The sequence below is a fragment of the Vulpes vulpes genome, chromosome 2 (genome assembly GCF_048418805.1).
Source record: "Vulpes vulpes isolate BD-2025 chromosome 2, VulVul3, whole genome shotgun sequence".
Taxonomy (NCBI): Eukaryota; Metazoa; Chordata; class Mammalia; order Carnivora; family Canidae; genus Vulpes; species Vulpes vulpes.
The window spans coordinates 105,818,791-105,837,645 of NC_132781.1; the positions used below are offsets into that span (position 1 = coordinate 105,818,791).

General features: G+C 37.7%; 1 protein-coding gene across 2 annotated transcripts in view; it reads left to right on the top strand.

Moving 5' to 3' along the window:
• ITGA8 (integrin subunit alpha 8) overlaps window positions 1-18,855 on the top strand; it is a 168,266-nt gene that overhangs the window by 26,596 nt on the left and 122,815 nt on the right. For both annotated transcript variants that reach the window (XM_072749444.1, XM_072749443.1), the window contains exons 5-9: window positions 5,485-5,546; window positions 6,641-6,686; window positions 11,123-11,248; window positions 12,586-12,630; window positions 18,032-18,075. In XM_072749444.1, coding sequence (XP_072605545.1) covers window positions 5,485-5,546; window positions 6,641-6,686; window positions 11,123-11,248; window positions 12,586-12,630; window positions 18,032-18,075 — 323 coding nt within the window. The remainder of the gene's footprint in view (window positions 1-5,484; window positions 5,547-6,640; window positions 6,687-11,122; window positions 11,249-12,585; window positions 12,631-18,031; window positions 18,076-18,855) is intronic.

Below are 18,855 nucleotides of genomic sequence, written 5' to 3' on the forward strand. Positions count from 1 at the left end.
TGTAATTTAGCTCATGAGCCTTTCCATGGTAGACGGTACACGTAATGTCAGAAGACCAATAATAAGGACAAAGAGATGGGGGTGAAGGTGATGGACAGCCTTTCAGGATGCCTGGCTGTGACACGGGGGCAAAGGCACAGAATTCTGATGATCCTCCTTCATGTTCTAGAACATTTCTTTTACATATTTTATAGTAGAATTGACCTATTCCCTATTTTTAGCCTTAAATTCTCAGTTGCTACTCAAAACTCACACTAGATCTAAAGAAGGTGCACCCCCTGCTTCACTTGTTAATGGCAGGATCCGTCTTAGCTAGCTAGTGTGCTTGGAACTGGGGACATTCTGACATCAGCTTTCTGTACACCCTGGTTTTTTTTTTTTAAGAGAGAAAGAGCGTGAGTGGGAGGGAAGGACATAGTGAGAGGGAGAGAGAGAATCTTAAGCAGTCTCCATATCCAGCACAAGAGCCCGAAAGGGGGCTCGATCACACAACCCTGACATCATGAACTGCGCAGAAATCAAGAGTCTGATGCTTCACCAACTGAGCCACCTAGATGCTGCACAGCCTGTGCTCTTGACAGCTGTTGCTTTCTTTGGCAGCTGTGTGCTCCAGTTATCTGCATGGTACACTTCCCTCCTTAAGGTGTGTTATCCCCATTTTAAAAAATGACTCTGTACACTTAGAACATAAGACTCATCTGGCCATCCTAGGGGCCTTCCAGCAAGGTATCCCCAAAGGCAAGCCTGTGAGTGCCATCTTTGGGGCACTCCTGTTTAATCACTTCCTGGTGGAACACCCACAGACTTGGGACAGTATTTCCAACTGATTGATCAACTCAGTCCTTTTGTGAACTCTTCCAGCTTGCTATGTATCATGTTGGTCCCCCGGGATTTGTCAGAAAGCAACCAATGGATTTTCATTCATATTCTTGATAGTTTGCAAAACATTGAGGAAAGAAATGTCATTAGAAAGAATATTCTGGTAACTGATTTCAGGAAATTGATTTTTTAAAAACACAATCTCAGATTAGATTTCCAAAACTGTAAGTAAAATTTCATCATTTTGTGTGAATTTTTTTAAATTCAAGATTAATTTTGGCAAAGTAATAAAAAATATCAGAAATAAAGCAATGAAGATAAAGAATGGATCACTGCTATCAGAGGGTTAATAAGGAAGCCATGGAGATTGTATCCAAAGATCAAAGTGGAATAGCTGACTCAGATGGTTTTGGGGGAGGATTTTGGCAAACAGATTTTGACTTTTGTTTAAAATATTGAAATAAATTAGCCACTTCCTCACATCATGACAAATGTCAGCTGAATGAATAATCTGTTAAATTAAGATTTTATTTTAGATGGCTTTAAAACAGAGGCTTCTTGTTGATAATGAGACTCAATTATGTATCTATTCAACACATTGAACACTAATTATTCTATGTTTAGAGAATAAACCATAGAACAAGAGAAAATAAAACTCAGTCTTTAATAAATTTACATTCTAGTGGGGGAGACAGACAACAAACATGTAAGTGTTCAGATCCAGCAATTCTACATGTGGGTATAGATCCAAAGGAAATGAAATCAGGATTTCAAAAAGATATCTGCACCCCCATCTGCATAGCAGCGTTACACACATTAGACAAGACCTGAAAACAGTCTAACTGTCCATTGAAGGATGAATGGATAATGAAGATGTTGTATGGATGTACAATGGAAGGTTATTTAACTATAAAAAGGAAATCCTGACATTTGTGACAACATGGATAGACCCTAAAGACATTAAGCTAAGTGAAATGAGTCAGACAGAGAAAAACAAATACCAAACAAAAAGACCACTTATATGCAGAACCTAAGAAAATGAACACCAAAAAAAACAAAAACAAAAACAAAAAACAAAAAACCCAAACTCATAGATACAGAGGTGAGAGGTGGGGAGATGGTGAAATTGGTGAAGGTGGTCAAAGGGTACAAACGTCCAGTTATAAGATAAATAAGTACAGGGGATGTAACATCCAGCAGGGTGACTATAGTTAGGAATACTGTGTTGTATATTTGAAAAGTGCTAAGAGAGTAGATCTTAAAAGTTCTCATCATAAGGAAAAAAACTGTAATTATATGTAGTGATAGGTGTTAACTGGACTTGCTGTAGTAATCATTTTGCAGTCAGTAACATAGAGCCAATTATGATGTTATATATCTTGGACTAATAATATGTTTGTCCCCTGTCAATTATGTATCAATGAAAAGATTTTTTTTTAAAGAATAAGTTCAAAATATAAAGTCAGAGAGCAAAAAGTGCTACAATGAAGAAATATAACAAGGCAAGTGAGTAGGGGGACATGCCTGCCTGGGTAGGGAGAGGAGTTTTGAGACAGGACCATGGGAAGGGCTCTTAGCGGATGGCTGTTAGAGGGCAGGGAGAGCTTCCCAGGCACAGGCAACAATCAACAGAGGCATATTTTGAGTCCTGTTCCACTCAGAATGTTGTGTTCCATGATTCAGTGAGAGGCTGTTACTATTATGCTAAAGATAAAAGGCAGATAGAGAAATAAAATCCTGAATGTACTCAGAAAACTAATGATAGAGCTGACATTTAACACTGAACGTATTTCATCAGTCCTGTTCGTATCATATTGCTCATGATTTGCTAAAGAGGCTTCCCCATCACAGTAAACTATTATTGCTGAACCGATGGGCCCATCCTTCACATTCTTGCCTTGGTCATACATCATACTCTTCTAACTAACATGGAGGGTGATCATTTATAAAACTTGTCACTGCCTCTTGTTCTGCCTTTTTGACTGAGTGCCTCTGTGATGAGAGAATTCAAATTAAAATATAGCACATGGTACTTACACATGAGTCTGAGCTTTTATCTGAAAACAAGAATCATATAGTAGGCTTGTGTCTTGAGTGGCACAGGCACATCACGGTGCCAATTTACTTACTGTTTTTTTTTTCCTAAATCAAAGAATAGCTTGACAAAGGTAAAAATGGAGCTTACGTCGAATTGCAGAATAGCTAAATAAATTTCCAAGGATTCTTTCAACTTTAGTGGGCATCTACAGTTTTTGTATTTCTCGTGGTCAACCTCTTACTACAAATACTTCTTCCTCCTTAAATTCACCCAAGGAGCAGACTTCCTGTCCTTCCCTCAGGAATTTACAGTCCATTACCACAAAGCCAGCTTGTTCAGGAGCATATGGTCAATATCACGGGAGGAAATTCAGCAATATTATTTTCAAAAGAGATTTTAAAGAACTCTCTCATGCTCATTCCATACCACAAACATATCCCACTGATACATTAAGCAATGTGGGAACTAATCTACTCATTCATATTCATGACATGCCTACAGCTCTTATGATCATTCATAATTCAGGTGAGGATTATTTACATACATCCTTCCATTCTACTTTGAAAGCCAACAAACAGTAGTGAGTGAGCAGCGTGATTCTGTGGATTCCTGAGTTCATTATGGGACATAATTGTAAAGTTTACAGATGCTCTGAAGTTCCAGGAAGATAGATTCTTTTAGCTCTCATAAACTATAAATCTAAGACAAAAAATTACCTCACATTCCCCTATAATCACTGCTTTGAATAAACATTCAAAATTGGGTTTTTTTTCTCAATGAGGTTTGTAAAAAATTAGTAATTTCTCTTAATTTTTTCAGTTTCTTGTTTTGAAACAATTTCAAAGAGTGGTCATATTTCTTCCTTTTTGAATAATTTACAATATTAAAAATGAAAGAAAGACTTGATTTTAAAAAGGATTTCTGAAGAGGTTGTACATTAGGAAAATACATTTCTGAATATATACAACATTACACATGTATGTTTACATAATCACACATCAGGTATTCATATATATTTCTGGATGCATACTTCTATTTCTCTTTACATATGAACTTCCAGAAGACTTGTACCCAGATACTTGAGGTTATACAGATGAACCTTTAGGGAACTTTATAGCTTTTGGAACTACAAACCACAAAAGTTTCAAATAAGGAAGAAATTTCATAAAAATACAGTGTAAGATGTTGTGCACTTAAAAATTGCAGAGGGTAAATCTCATGTTAGATATTTTTACCACAAAAAACGAACAAACAAGGGGACACAAGAATTTTTTTGTAGGTGATAGAAATCCTTATTACTTTGTTTTTTTGTGATGGTTTCATGAGTGTATGCATGTGTCCAAACTCATCAAAATGCATATATTAAAATATACAATTTTTTTGTATATTAAGTATACCTGATTAAAGTTGAAAAAAACCCTCAGCTTTAAAAATAACTCACTAGGCATCAATGGACATTTGAATTAAAAACAGGTATTATCATAAAGAAAAAACAGTGTATGTGATAAAACACTGTATTAAAATATACAGGGAGCATCTGGAGAAGAACGGATGATAACAATGCTAAAATTAGTTATGTACTCACCAAAGGGAAGAAAAAACAGAAGAGACTGTAGAAAAAGCTAGAAGGGCTGGATCTATCAAAAAGCTTCTGGAACAGGCCCACCTAGTCTACAATTTTTTCCTATGATGATGTGCATTTCCTTTCTTGCTCTCTTATTTTAGTCTCCATTCAGGAATATCCTTGATAAAAAAGCAGTAATTATTTGCATGTTCATATCAAACTACATAATGATTGGGATTCCCCCTCCACTAAAGTACATTTTGATTTTGTATCAAGCACTTTAGAAGCTGTAGACAGTACAAGTGGCAAGTACTAAATTCCTGATCCTAACGTCCTTATAACAATGCCCGGGGATCCACATGTTGACCTTCCCATAATTTTTTACATGGTATGATAAGAACCTATTGGACATTCAGTTGGTGAATTACACTGTATAAAATACAAGATAAGCCATTACTGGAGGGCTTTCTCTTTTGCAAACACTGATATTCCAATGTGCCCACGTGGTCCGTTGTGACCAGAAATGCAATTTCCAAACGTACCGAACCAATGATATAGGATAATTTTAAATTAATTTCCTGTTGGAGACCATTAAAATCAGAATATTTGCTGGGGCCCTCAGCAGAAAGCGTCTACCCAGGTGACCATGTTTACCTCTCTCTTTCTCAAGGGATTTCCTTAGGAATGACACGAATGGCTTCACACAGAGCTTGTGGGCCACTCAGAAACACATTAGCACCCCTTGGAGAATGCAGAACATAGCTGACAGAAGGAGAGTTTATGTCTTCAAACATACATGAGTTGTAAAACCCAATTTAATAGCTCCAAGGAACATTATTCCTGATGACCTGACTACAGAATCACAATGATATTTAGGACGAGAAAATAAATTGAAATATATCTCATAGGTTACTTGGAATGAATTTCTAAAAATATAAAACAGATTGATCATTTTAAATTTAGAAGTCTACAGAGAAAAAACAACAGAATATCCTGAATTGGTTATTAAAATATATCTTGGGAATGATGATGGAATAACACTTCTATATTTTGGTCATTCTAGGTAATGCTGATCCAGAAGGCCAGGGTTACTGCCAAGCGGGATTTAGTCTGGATTTTTATAAGGTGAATCCCCTTGGTCTTATAGCTTCTAATATTTGTATTATCTGTTTGATTTTTTTTTCACCCTCACTCTCTTACTCCCATCCCTATACCCCTGTCCCCAACCTCCCATCCCAATATCCACTACCACCAAAAGAACTTTTAGGTGTGTATCAAACAGTTGCCTGTTTTGGCAACTTCTTCAAATGTTTTTGTTTGCTCTTTATTTTTATTAATCTATTAAAATAGCACAGAAATACATAGGATAAAAAGCAACAGTCTTCTTCCCATCTCTTATGATAGTCATTTTAGATGAAAAATCTCAAAAACTCAGAGAAATGTGCCTCAAAAAAAAAAAAAAACAAATCACAAGAATATGTAAATTGCTTTATCTCTGTAATTTACTGATGACGTTTAACATTAGTGTTTAAATTCACACATCCTTTCACAAAATTAAAAGCAGAGATGCCTAGTAAGCTAAGAGGGGACAAAGGTTTCATGGTTTTGAAAATAGTATAGAAAAAATTTTCAGCATACAAAGTTCATTGCTTCTTTTTATCATTTACCTTTTTTTTTCCCATTGAAAGTTAAGGATGCAGAGGTTGGAAGGTGGGGTTTTAAGGAGAAGGAAAATTTTATATTTCTTAGTCTAGAGTTTTTGCTTTCTCTCCTGAGAAGGAGAAAGGGGGGTGGTTGCAGATGTATGGAAAAAATAGGCATTACTGTGGCCTTGAGATAAATAGAAACCGAATTTTCTTTTTGTTGCCAAGGCTCAAAAGACCATGTCTGCTAAATAACACAGCATTAAACTTGTACATATTTTGCTTACCTGAGGCAGTGCCAAAAAACTGAATTTATATATTCTCAAGGGAGAGAATTCAACTTAGCTAATTGAGTCAAATGAAAATTATTTAATATGCTAACACACTAAATAGTAGAAAGCAAGAAAAGGAAATAAAATAAGCTGCATGACTCCAATAGAAAGGCCTCATTTAAAAATGGCTTTTTATTGTATAACAAATTGTTAGAGCAGTGCCTATTAACATTGATTTATATCACCTTTAAAAAAAATCTGTTTTTTTTTTTTTTTCCTAATTGTTGCTGTTTCTGTTTTGTAGAATGGAGACCTCATAGTAGGAGGACCGGGAAGTTTCTATTGGCAAGGTATGTTCCATTAGCAGAAAAGAAATGCCCCTTTGTTGTTACTAACAAGGAGATGAAGCACAAGTAACAATCAAATGTTGACCTTTTAATAATTTTATATCCAGATTCATAGTTTCTCAAATGAGATATCATTTCCCATTGTACTTTGTTATATAAATGATATTTTAAAACACTGTTGCAACTTAATTCATTTATTCTCCAAATATTTATTGAGGCTATGCCAGGCTTTATGTCAGATGCTGGGGATACAGTGATGAGTCTTGAGAGTACAGGAGGCTTCTCCAGGGTGGCTGCTTGCAGATACTTCATCCTCTGAACACTGGTGGACAGGGGACTGAAATACAACCTGTGCTCTGCTTAAGGAGTCAGGTACAGGACAGCATCTGCCCAGATGGGATGATTCCTTCTAATTCTTATAAAGGTGTTACATAGGCCAGCAGCTGCCCTAAGGTCAACTAACTTGAAAATGAGCAACCCTGACCTGAGATCTGAACTTTGCTAGGAGGTAACTAGCAAAGAGAGAAGGGACCGTATGGAAAGGTGCTATGACCCAAAGTTGAGCAGTCAGGTGAGAAGGAGGGAAGCCAGGGTGACCAGAGACAGAAGATCATGGAGGTATCGAGCAGCCCCCCTGGTCATGAAGGGCTTGTAGGCCAACATAGGCAGCTGTGTCTTTATTCTAAAAACAATAAGAAATTCCTGGTCCATTGCAAGAGTTTAAAATAGATGACCTCAGCTACAGTATTTGTTGCTTGTCTTGAGAATAATGGGAAACCACTAGAGGGTGTTAATCATGGAATGCTATGATCAGATCTGTGTTTTGAAAAGATCACTCTGGCTGCTATATGGAAAATGGATTGGAGGTTGGCCAAAGTGAGCTTATCAGCAAACCAGTTATAAAGTGATAAGTTAGTTACAAGTTTATAAGGTAAATTAGCAATAAAGATACGATGAAGATGCTTGCTTCTTTATCCTCCTATACTCTCAAGAGTGGTAATGGTACAGATTGAGGGCAGCCCAGCTGGCTCAGCAGTTTAGCGCCGCCTTCAGCCCAGGGCATGATCCTGGAGACCTGGGATCAAGTCCCACGTCAGGCTCCCTGCACAGAGCCTGCTTCTCCCTCTGCCTGTGTCTCTGCCTCTCTCTGTGTGTGTCTCATGAATAAATAAATAAAATCTTCTAAAGAAAAATAAAATAAATGGCATGTCTTTAAAAAAAAAGTACAGATTGAAAAGGAAGAGGAATTTGAGAGATGCTTTGGAAGGAAAATAAACAGCTTAGCTAATGGGTTGGATTGGATATGTGTGGGTAAGGGAAAGGAGGATGCCCAGCATATGTTTCTGACTTTTGCAACTGCATAATTGTAAGTGGGTCCCACTCACTGAGATGGGGAACCCTGGAAGAGAACACATTTGGAGTCAGTTGGAAAGGGAAGATTATGAGTTTGCTTTTGGTTATGTTGAATAAGAAAATGTTTGAGATGCCAAGGTTTTACTTAAGTGTTCAGATGTATGGGCTTTAGCTCAGAGAAGATATCTAGGCTAAAATACAAACTTCCATCACTCGCATATTGGTGACCATTATGTCATGGATGTGGATGGGATGCTTACATAGAGATGACAAAGAATATTCACTGAATTTTGGCTGTAAAGTTTAGGATATAGATAGAGTAGACTATGAGAGAAATGAATAGTTGGGTGAAGTTTTTCTTTTAAAATGGAAGACACTTGGTCATATTTAAAGGCCAGTGGAAGTGTACAGATACTGGGAGTCTGCAAGAGATGGTGGAGTAGGATGACCCTAAGGTCACCTTATCCCACAGATAAGTTATCTAGTTGTCTAGATAACACTCAGATCAGTGTAAATAGCCCCGGAAACAACCCCAAGACTGGTAGAAAAAAATCCATAACTAAATGTAGATAAGAGGCCATACTGAAGAGGGTAGCAAGGGTGAAGATGTGGTAGGGAGCTAACCAGACCCATGGGGCTGTCCTTGGGAGGAGGGACGCTGTACACATGGAGCAGGGAGAGAAACAGACTATCATGTCAGGGATCTGTCAGGGGCATGATGAATCCCTGTTACATTGGCTTTGAAAATCAGAGGGGCTGACTTCCATGAGTTCTTATAACTAGTGGGACTTAAAACCTGGAACTTTAAAAATCAGTGAGCTCAGCTCTGAGAAAGCCAAAAAGACAAGAGGAAACTGAGAGCACAATAAATAGCCCTGTGGAGATAACAGCATAGAAGCCGCAGCTTATAAAGGCTTGAGTTGAGTCAGACCAGCCATTTGTCAGAGGTGCAATAGCCCTGAACTGAAGGGTATTTTCCCCATTTCGTTTCCTGAGAAACTTCCATTGGTGGGCAGGTCCTGCAGTCAGACCAGCTGTCTGGCTCCAGCCCAGTGCTGCGGCCACAGTCTGACTGGTGTGTGTAGTTATCTTTCCTTCTCCCCAGGCCAGGAGCCACTGTGGATGGATGGATCTAGAGGATATATTACTAGTGAAATAAGTCAGTCAGAGAAAAACAAATGCTGTATGATTTCACTCATATCTGGAATTTAAGAAACCAAACAAATGAACAAATTCTAAAAAGAGACAAACCCAAACACAGACTCTTAAGTATAAAGAATAAACTAATGGTTCCCAGAGGGAAAATGTGTGTGTCGGTGGGGGGGGGAGGGGGGAGGGAGAGTTAGTGAAACATGTGAAGGGGACTAAGAGTACACTTATTTTGACAAGCACTGAGTAATGTATAGAATTGTTGAATCCCTATATGGTACACCTGAAACTAATAGAACACTGTATGTCCACTATACTGGAAATAAAATAATACAAAACTACAAATATTTTTTTAAAAGCCAATGGAAGAGACCCCAGAGATGAGTTTATGATAAAATTGTATGTGAAATTACTGTTAAGCTTAATTCATACATGTACACCTATGAACATCAAATAATTAACATTTTAAAATTATTTTGCAAATTGAAAAACTATATTTTATGCCACAGATAGTTATAAAAATCACATGTGTTTAAAATTTTTTTCTTCTAATACACTTGATTACATAATTTTTCCTCTCCTTAACTTAAAAAAAATGTCTGATACTGATGATTTGCTTAAAAGTAGCCATACCAAGGAGATTTAGAAGCATTGTCTGTGATAGTTAATGTAGTTTTATTTAGGCTTAAGATTATAATGTTTATAGAAGCAGCTAAAGGAAACAAACAAAGGCAGTGTGTATGTAGGAGATGGGAAAGGGGTATTTAGCTTTAAACCAGAGAAAATTGGCAAATTCTGTAGACATTGTTCAGAAATTCATGTGTAAATATCATTGTCTTAATATTAGAACAATCATTTCAGACATAGTCATTGGGAACTATTTATGGCTGAATCTGATCGTTTTATTCCATTTGGACTTCAAACAGGCTGAATTATCAGTAAATCCCCAAAGAATAATTTGGCTTTAAAATTAATATTATTAAATGTTATTTTCTTGAAATCCTTTCTCCAGTTTTCTCCCAAAAACCATGAGATCACACTTGTTCCATCATAAATATGGGAATGCATGGAAATCGTCGTGGGAAATTACTGGGCATCTTTTGGATGTTTGACCCCCGCCTCCAGTGTGATCATCTTTCAAGACTTTCAATAATTACTTGTTTTGAGAGATATTAGTCAAATTTCTTACCATATCGTTGTTGGCAGCCATGGATTCCTTTTTCTTGCTCAAATTGTGGATCTCACTGGACCTCACTGCCTCCCATTGTCATAATTTTGTGCTCTGTGCATATATTTTACCATAAAAAATAGAGGTTATGTAATAGGTTATGTAATCCCTTCTTTTAACATAACTGATGGATTTCACAATCTATTAATTAAGTGATTTAGATTTAATCTGTATTTTGTGAGAACACAAATAGCCTTACTAGAATGCCAAAGGAGACCTTGGTTGTAATGCCAAATATCCTAATAGCAAAACTACATGACCTGAGAGAAAGCACTCATGCTCTCTGGGCTTCGGTTTCCTTACCTATAAGAAGTTATATTTTGGCTAGATGATCTCAAAGTTAGATGATGTTTCTTCTAGCCATGATGGTCCAGATTAAAAATTTAATCCATAAATTGTGACAACGGGTGTCTTTACTCAGATATTTTTCTCACTTGGAGGTAGAGGGAGTATGTATTGTGAAGGCATCGAGAAGACAGATAAAATTATGTAGTTCATCTTTGGTTCTTCTGTCAGAATGGAAAGCTCTCCCCAGCTGTAACCAGCCTCACCTTGCAGTTTGGCAGCTAGGAAAATTCATCATCAAAAATGCAAGCAATTCCATGATTCTTTTCAAGGAAGTATATGTCATTCAGATGTTCTGTGTCTGCCCAGGGAGGCCCTGCCTCTTGCATTTATTCCACTAATGTATTAATTTGTTTGAACACAGGTCAGGTGATCACTGCCAGTATTGCTGATATCATTGCAAATTACTCATTCAAGGATATTCTAAGGAAATTGGCTCGAGAAAAACAGACGGACGTGGCTCCAGCTTCCTATGATGACAGTTACCTTGGTGAGAATTGTTGCTCAACACATATGTTGTTCCTCAAAAGGCAAACATATTAAATGTAGATGCAAATTGTATACCTCGCTTATCTGATATTATACTGCAATTTATGCAAAATTTCTTTCCTTACCAGCTTAGAATGGACTTTCTGTTTGTTGAGCCATATTATAAGTCTTTACTTTAGGTTCAGTCTATTTTATAGGCTTCCTAATAGAATCTTTCTTCAAACCCAACAACCATTTTTTTTATTTTAAAAATTTCAGTAAATTAGATGGATACTGTTTTCACAGAATAAAACATTGACCTCAGTCCCAAAGTCAATAGCTTATTTAGTGGAGGATTTTGATGGTTAATTTTATGTTTCAGTTTAGGCTATAGTATGCAGTATGCAAACACTAACCATCACAGTGTCTTGCACATAAAATATTTTGCCAAGTGTAGATAGTATGAATTAGTAGGGCTGCCCAATGCTATAGGAGCAACATGCTGGCAGCTCTTTCCAGTTTTTAGAGCAATGGTAAAAGACCTTCCAGTTCCTAGAATGTTGTCAAAATGCAGCTTATACAAACCATACATACAATGTTGCTGCACCACTGTTGTTTCCCGCTTTTGGAATGATATTGGCATTTTGATTGCTTGGTTAAATTAAGCAAACTGTGGGGCGCCTGGGTGGCTCAGTCGGTTAAGCATCTGACTCTTGATCTTGGCTCAAGTCATAATCTCAGAGTCTGGAGATGGAGTCCTGTGTCGGGCTCAGTATCAGTATGCTGAGAGTGGAATTTGCTTAAGATTCTCTCTCTCTTTCTTTCTCTCCCGCTCTCCACCCTTCCCCTCCCCCTGCCCTCTCTGCCTCTCTAAAAAGGAAAAAATTAAGCAAACCGTGGTTATGTTTTCACCTTACCTCACTTTAGAGCTAAGTGAAATTTGTGGGAAACCATCCTTAAAGAAATTAGGAATTAGACCTTCTTGATGATCAGAAATAGCAAAAGCTGAGCACAAAATATACCTTTCAGAGTATCATGTCTGATCCTGATGAATCAGTGACCTTAAAATGCAGTGGCCACCATTTACACTTGAAGGTGGATTATGAAGCATCCGTCAGAATCTGATTGTGTTGCCATGCCCAGAAGCAGCAGATCTATTATGCTTCCAGGATTTAGTACAGAACTGTTCATATTGGCCCCACTAATTTTTTCCCTTTGCAGAGTCCTCAAATTTTATGTTACAGTATTTGTTGATATTTCTGAGCAAAGCAGTAGTATGGTAATTCTTTCATGTTCCTAGACTTAGCTCATTTGTAAAGCCTTCAAATACGTGATTGGTTTTTCTTTTCTTTAACACAGGATATTCAGTTGCTGCTGGGGAATTTACTGGAGACTCTGAGCAAGGTGAGAGACATTATTGATTGTAAGTCATTTACAAAGTATGGGGAAAGGTAAGGGGAAAAGGGGATTGTAAGTCATTTACAAAGTATGGGGAAAGGACCTAAAAAGCCCTTTCATAAATGTAATTTTCTTTACTACACAAAATGTACAAATATGGGACCCCAGAATGTATATGATAATACATTATAGAAAAACCAACAAAATACACTTCAGCCCAGCTTTTTAAGTCTCAAAAAATTCCATAAGGCTGAATATCACTCTTTATTAAATCTAGTTAAGCAATAAAAACAATTCCAGTAATCCCATGTTATGCTATGCGTGAAAAAAAATTCAGGTGATTAAATGACCTACACAAAAGACATGCTGTTAGTGATAGCTCAAATTTGAAAAATCAACATCTTCCGTCTTTATTTTAATATCTGGGATCTTATATTGGATATATCCATACCAAACTCCCCGCCAGACTCCAACCCAACATCTCCACATTATTTCCTTTTCCCCTTTGGACATGCTCAAGTCCAAAATAATGGAATGAATTAACCTCCTACAAAGCAGAAATTCACAGAGAATAAATATTCTTTATGCTGTGAGGTAGAGTTTGAAAGCAAGGGTTTTTTTTTCTCTAAAAGAACAGTTTTATTTAAAATATAACCTAATTCTTAAAGGCCCTGTCTTTCATTTTTATTTTTTCATCAAGATAACAAAAGACCATCTATTGTGGTAGTTAAAAGCATGGACTTTGTAGTTACACCACTTGAGTTTCAACCCTGACTTTGCCACTTGCCAGCTCTGTGACCTAGTTACATGACATCTTAGCATCTCCTTTTCTTAATTTCTAAAAGAGGGATGGTGTGATGATGGTAGTGATGATGACGATGATGGTGATGGTGGTGGTGATGATGAGGATGATGATAACGATGATGATGAGGAGGAGGATGGTAATGTGACGATAAGGATGGTAATGGTGATGATGATGATGATGCTGCTGCTGATGATGATAATGATGATAATTATAATAATGATGATGACAACAATGAAAACAATAGTGGTACCTATATCACAAGATTCTTATGAGGATCAAATGAGCTAATCCTGTTTGTTCATGAAACAGTAGAATTAGCTATAATAATAAATAACCCTTGGGTTAGGAACCATCAGAGACAAAATTGAAAAGTAATATCTTATAATCACTCAGTGATTTAGCAAAGACCACTATAAGATATGCCAAATTATTTTAAACATGGCATTAAACTCAGAAAGTTCCCTAGTAGAGCCTTTAGTCTTGACTCATGGAAATTAACAGGGATACATGACAGCACATCACAGGGAAAGATGGTAGGAAATCACAGTGATTTTCCATCAGATCACAGAAATATCTAGATGGATCCAAGTTTTATTATTTTTTATTTTTTATTTTTTAGGTTTTATTTTTTTAAATTTTTTATAATAAGTTTATTTTTTATTGGTGTTCAATTTACCAACATACAGAATAACACCCAGTGCTCATCCTGTCAGGTGCCCCCCTCTGTGCCCGTCACCCAGTCACCCCCACCCCCCGCCCTCCTCCCCTTCCACCACACCTAGTTCGTTTACCAGAGTTAGGAGTCTTTATGTTCTGTCTCCCTTTCTGATATTTCCCAACATTTCTTCTCCCTTCCCTTATATTCCCTTTCACTGTTATTTATATTCCCCAAATGAATGAGAACATATAATGTTTGTCCTTCTCCGATTGACTTACTAGATGGATCCAAGTTTTAAATGATTTGTGAATATGTAAAGGCATTATCAGAGATCATGATCCATTTATCAGACCACACTGAGTCTCAAACTAACCGTGTTCACTACTTACTTAAGTGGACTGGAAGGAGTTGGAATTCTATGTAATGTGCTCTAGGTGAGAGATCCTTAATATGGGATCCTTGGACTCTGAGTGATACATGGATGGACTTCATGGGATTTGAACTCCTAGAAATTATATGCAAGGTTTTGCTGTATGTGAACTTTTCCAGTGAGAGGATCCATAACTTCCATCTACTTCCCAAGTGTGTTTATGACTCAAAAAGGTTAAGATCTTTTGTTCTTGTTTTAGAGTCTGATGTAGTGAGCTAAAACCAAGAAAGTGATCTGGCCAATCCTAGTAGATATGAATGCTTACTTTTTAGAGGTTAAACAGTAGAATATTATAGAGCATGTGGCTCCCTGTCTAGTGGGTAGAAGACATTTGATAGACACTGGCTTCCCTTCTGCTTCCTGATGAGGTTGACGCCTGGGTCATGTATTTCGAGGCCAGGTATCTAACTTTTACCTCCATGTATTATTGATATTAAGAGAAAGTTTACCATGAGTAAGTGGAATGGATCTAAGAAAAGTCACTTATTTTCCTTCCTAATTGAATACTTTTGTAGTTGAGTGATAGTTCTAATTTGCCTTACACTCTAAATAATTTCATCATCTTGATCACTTTTAAATAATTGTAAACATTCTTAATCAATATTTACTTGTAATAACTCCTAGCATTGTGGCCATGTGAAGTTGCAGGCTCCAGTGTTACTGAGTGTAATAGTTGTTTTCTTTTAAACGAAATTCTGTGTTTGTAGGATGCTTAGTAGTGGCTGTCATCTATCTCAAATGGGAGAGGCAGTCTTTTCTGGTTGATAGGTATGATCCTGGAATCAGTCAACTTCATTATATCTGATGGCGATTTGCTGCTAGATGCCAATTTAATTCATACCAAATAAACGTTATTGAAAACCGAGGAATGTGCTTCCAGTTCTGACACCTTTCCTGGGAACCTATCCACATAGCTTAGTTCTTCTGAGCCTAATTGTATTCTTCAAGGACATGTTTCACCCTCCCTCCTGTTGCTATACTTGAGCAGTCCCTGCTCCTGTATGAAGTCAACCTCTCCACTTTGCACTAGGCTTCATTCCCTCTCAAAGAAGGAACTCCAGCCATTCCTTATTCTTTATCTGCATCATCAATTTTTGGGGAAAAATTTACATACAAGCACACTGTTATTTCCCATATGTTGAAGAGAAAATTTCTTATTCCACTTCCCCCTCCAGCAAGCATCTGTCTTCTCTGCTTCAAAAGAGCTGTCACTCTTCTCTGCCTGCATCTCTGCCAGTTCCACTGTACCCCTCCTCTTAAACTCACTGCTCAGCTGAAACAGCTTTTGTCAAGCAAACCAGAGGCTTCATGAAGCTCATCTTCCTTGACTATCAGGAGCATTTGACAGAGTTCATCATTCCCTCCTCATTTCTTCACTCGATTACCCAGACACTGGAAGCTCCTTCTCCACCTCTTTTAATGTTTCCCCTTTAATTTCTCACATCTCGTGGAAGCATCCCAGGATTAAATATATGGACTGTTTCCTTCCTCTTTGAGTTTTGGTAATTTCATCCAGTCTCACGTATTTTCCCAGCTTCTACTGAATTCAGGTTCATGGTACTTCTCCAGATTACACTGAATTCTAGGTTCAGGGATACATGTTCTAAGATCTAGCACCTCAAGCTCCATACTCAGCATCTCTATTTGAATGGCTCTCTGAAACTTAATGTTCTCGTGAGCAAATTCATGACCTTCCTCCTGAAACATGATCTACCCTCCAACAGCTTCATCCCAGTAAGTGACAATGCCATCCTCCCAGTTGCTCAAGCCAAATTTGTTGGAAGTCAGCCTTGGATTGTGCTCTTTATCTCACATCCCATCTATATCCAATTCATGAGTAAATCCTATTAACCAAACTCTCAAAATATGACCAGAATCTGACCATTTCTCACCTCCTGCACAGCTTCTACTCTGATCCAAGTTCCCCAACTTTATTGCAGTAGCCTCCTACCCAGTCTCTCTGCTTTTTCACTTGGCCTCCTGTAGTCTGATCTAAATCCAGTAGCCAAAATGGTCTCTTAGAAACAAAAGTCAGATTGTGTAACTTTTTTGATCCTGTGATTTTTCAATTTATTCAGCCTGAAATCCAAGTCTTGACAATGACCTGAGAGACTCCATTCATGAGGCTGTTAGTTACTTTGATCTCATCCTCTACCCTTTTACTTCTCACTTCCTCTCCCCCAGCCTCTGTGATCTCTTTACTAGTCTTTGAATGTTCCAGAAACACTTCTACCTCAGGACCTTTGCACTTGCCATTCTTTCTGACTAGAACATGCTTTTCCCACTTCTCCATAATATTTACAGCCTCACTTTCTTCAATCTTTGCTCCAGTGTCACTTTCTTGCCACATCCTTTCCTGATAATTATGCCCTAATAAGCCATAAATCCTTCTCCATCCCACCTCTAGCACTCCCTGTACCATTTTGCTACTTGTTTTTTCTTACTATATTTTCCCCTTCAGATACACTATTTCATTGACTCTGCTTTTTAAATTGACTGTTTCTTCCAACCAGAGTATAAGCTCTGTGAAAGTAGGGAACTTTGTCCATCTTGCTCCCTACTGTATACTCCATTTACCTATAAATATTTGTTAATTGAATGAATGGATTTACTACTGAAAAGTCCAATATCTAACCCCAAATGAATCTTCACTGATTATTAAAGCTAGTAGCATGAGCACCCAACTCTGCTAGGACACAGCACACCAGATATAGTTGATGCTAGAACTTGTGCTATACCTTTCAGGGCAGGATGAGGAAATTTAAATGGAAGGGGATTCTCTTCTAGGCCCTTCCTGTTTAAATTAAACTAGATTTTTAACCTCAGTGAATCAAAGGATAGTTTAGAATTATAGAAACAAGAGCTGAAAGATCTTTGATAATTAGTGATTCCAATATCCCAGGTATACAGCAGGCCCAAGAAAAAAATCAGTAGCTTCTGAATCTAGAGCCAGATCATAGTGCAATGAGTTATATGGACCTTTTCCCTCAGGTGTGCCTCTTCTGTTTCTATTAGTGAAGCTCTCTTTCTGGGGGACCCTTAGCTGCCAGGTCACCTGCTAATTCTGCTACCAGCAAACAGTTCCAAGGGGCCCAGACTCAGGTCATTTCTGATGGATTTTCTTTAGGTAACATGAATTGTTTTAACATGTTTAACATGACAGAAGCTGTACTTTTTACCCTAATACAAAAGATGTCGCCACAGTGAAAGCTGGTAAAAGCAGAGTAAGAGGTTTAACTTACAAGTCACATGCAGAGCTGAGAGGCCAGGCTTATGCTATGCAGGCAAAAACACGTGGAGACTGGTGATAAAGACGGGTAAATCTCACAGTATGACTTTTGTTCTGTTTTCCATAGTCTGTAACAGAAGCAAAAGCAAACGCAGAACCATGACTTCACACTTCCAGCTCCCCACATGACGGTTACTCACCTAAAAAGCACTATTTTTAACTGATTTGTTGGATAGCTTTAAAATATATGTAATCCCTCTTCTACATGACTATGTTTATCCCTAGAACTGGTTGCTGGCGTTCCAAGAGGAGCACAGAATTTTGGATATGTGAGTACAAAGGATGCATTGTTGGAATATTTTCTTAAATATGTAAAGAAATGTTTCATTTCATTCAACTTTTAAATGATTTAAAATGCCTTTTAATAGTGAGCCCCTACAGATCTGTGCATGTTTGCTTACTGAAAAGGAAGGAGAACAAGTGAAGCTAGATTTTTTTTCTCATCTTTGTACAGGATCAGCTACAGAGTTTGTGGGACCCAGTGCAAAATGAAGATAAAGGGCTTTTTGTTCAAAATTATTAAGAATTTCAGGATAGCAGCAGCTGGGCATTAAACCAAGGGTGGGGCCCAGTTGAACATAGGGACCTGTGTGGCTCCGCAGGTCACACCCATGAAGCCAGCATGATCCTTATGCATAATCTAGGAATAATTGTAGAGGATACTGTTGCCGATGCACTCAGCATTTTAATATGCCTCATATGGTAGAAATGAGAAAATCAATTGTTATTGCACTAGTGTATCAATTTCCTGAGACTGCCACAACAAACTACTACAAAGTGGGTGGCTTAAAACAATATGAAATTATTTTTTCACAGTTCAAGAGACCAGAGTCTGAAATCCAAGTGTCAGGCAGGTCACACCTCCTGCAGTGCATCTAGCAGGGGATCCTTCTTATCTATTCCGGCTTCAGGTGACCAAGGCCTTTTTTTGGTGTGTGTCAGCATGACTCCACTCTCTGCCTCTGTCCTTAGATGGCCTTCACCCATCTGCATCTGTGTGTGTCCTCTCCTTTCTTATGAGGACATCAGTCATTGGATATAAGGTGCAC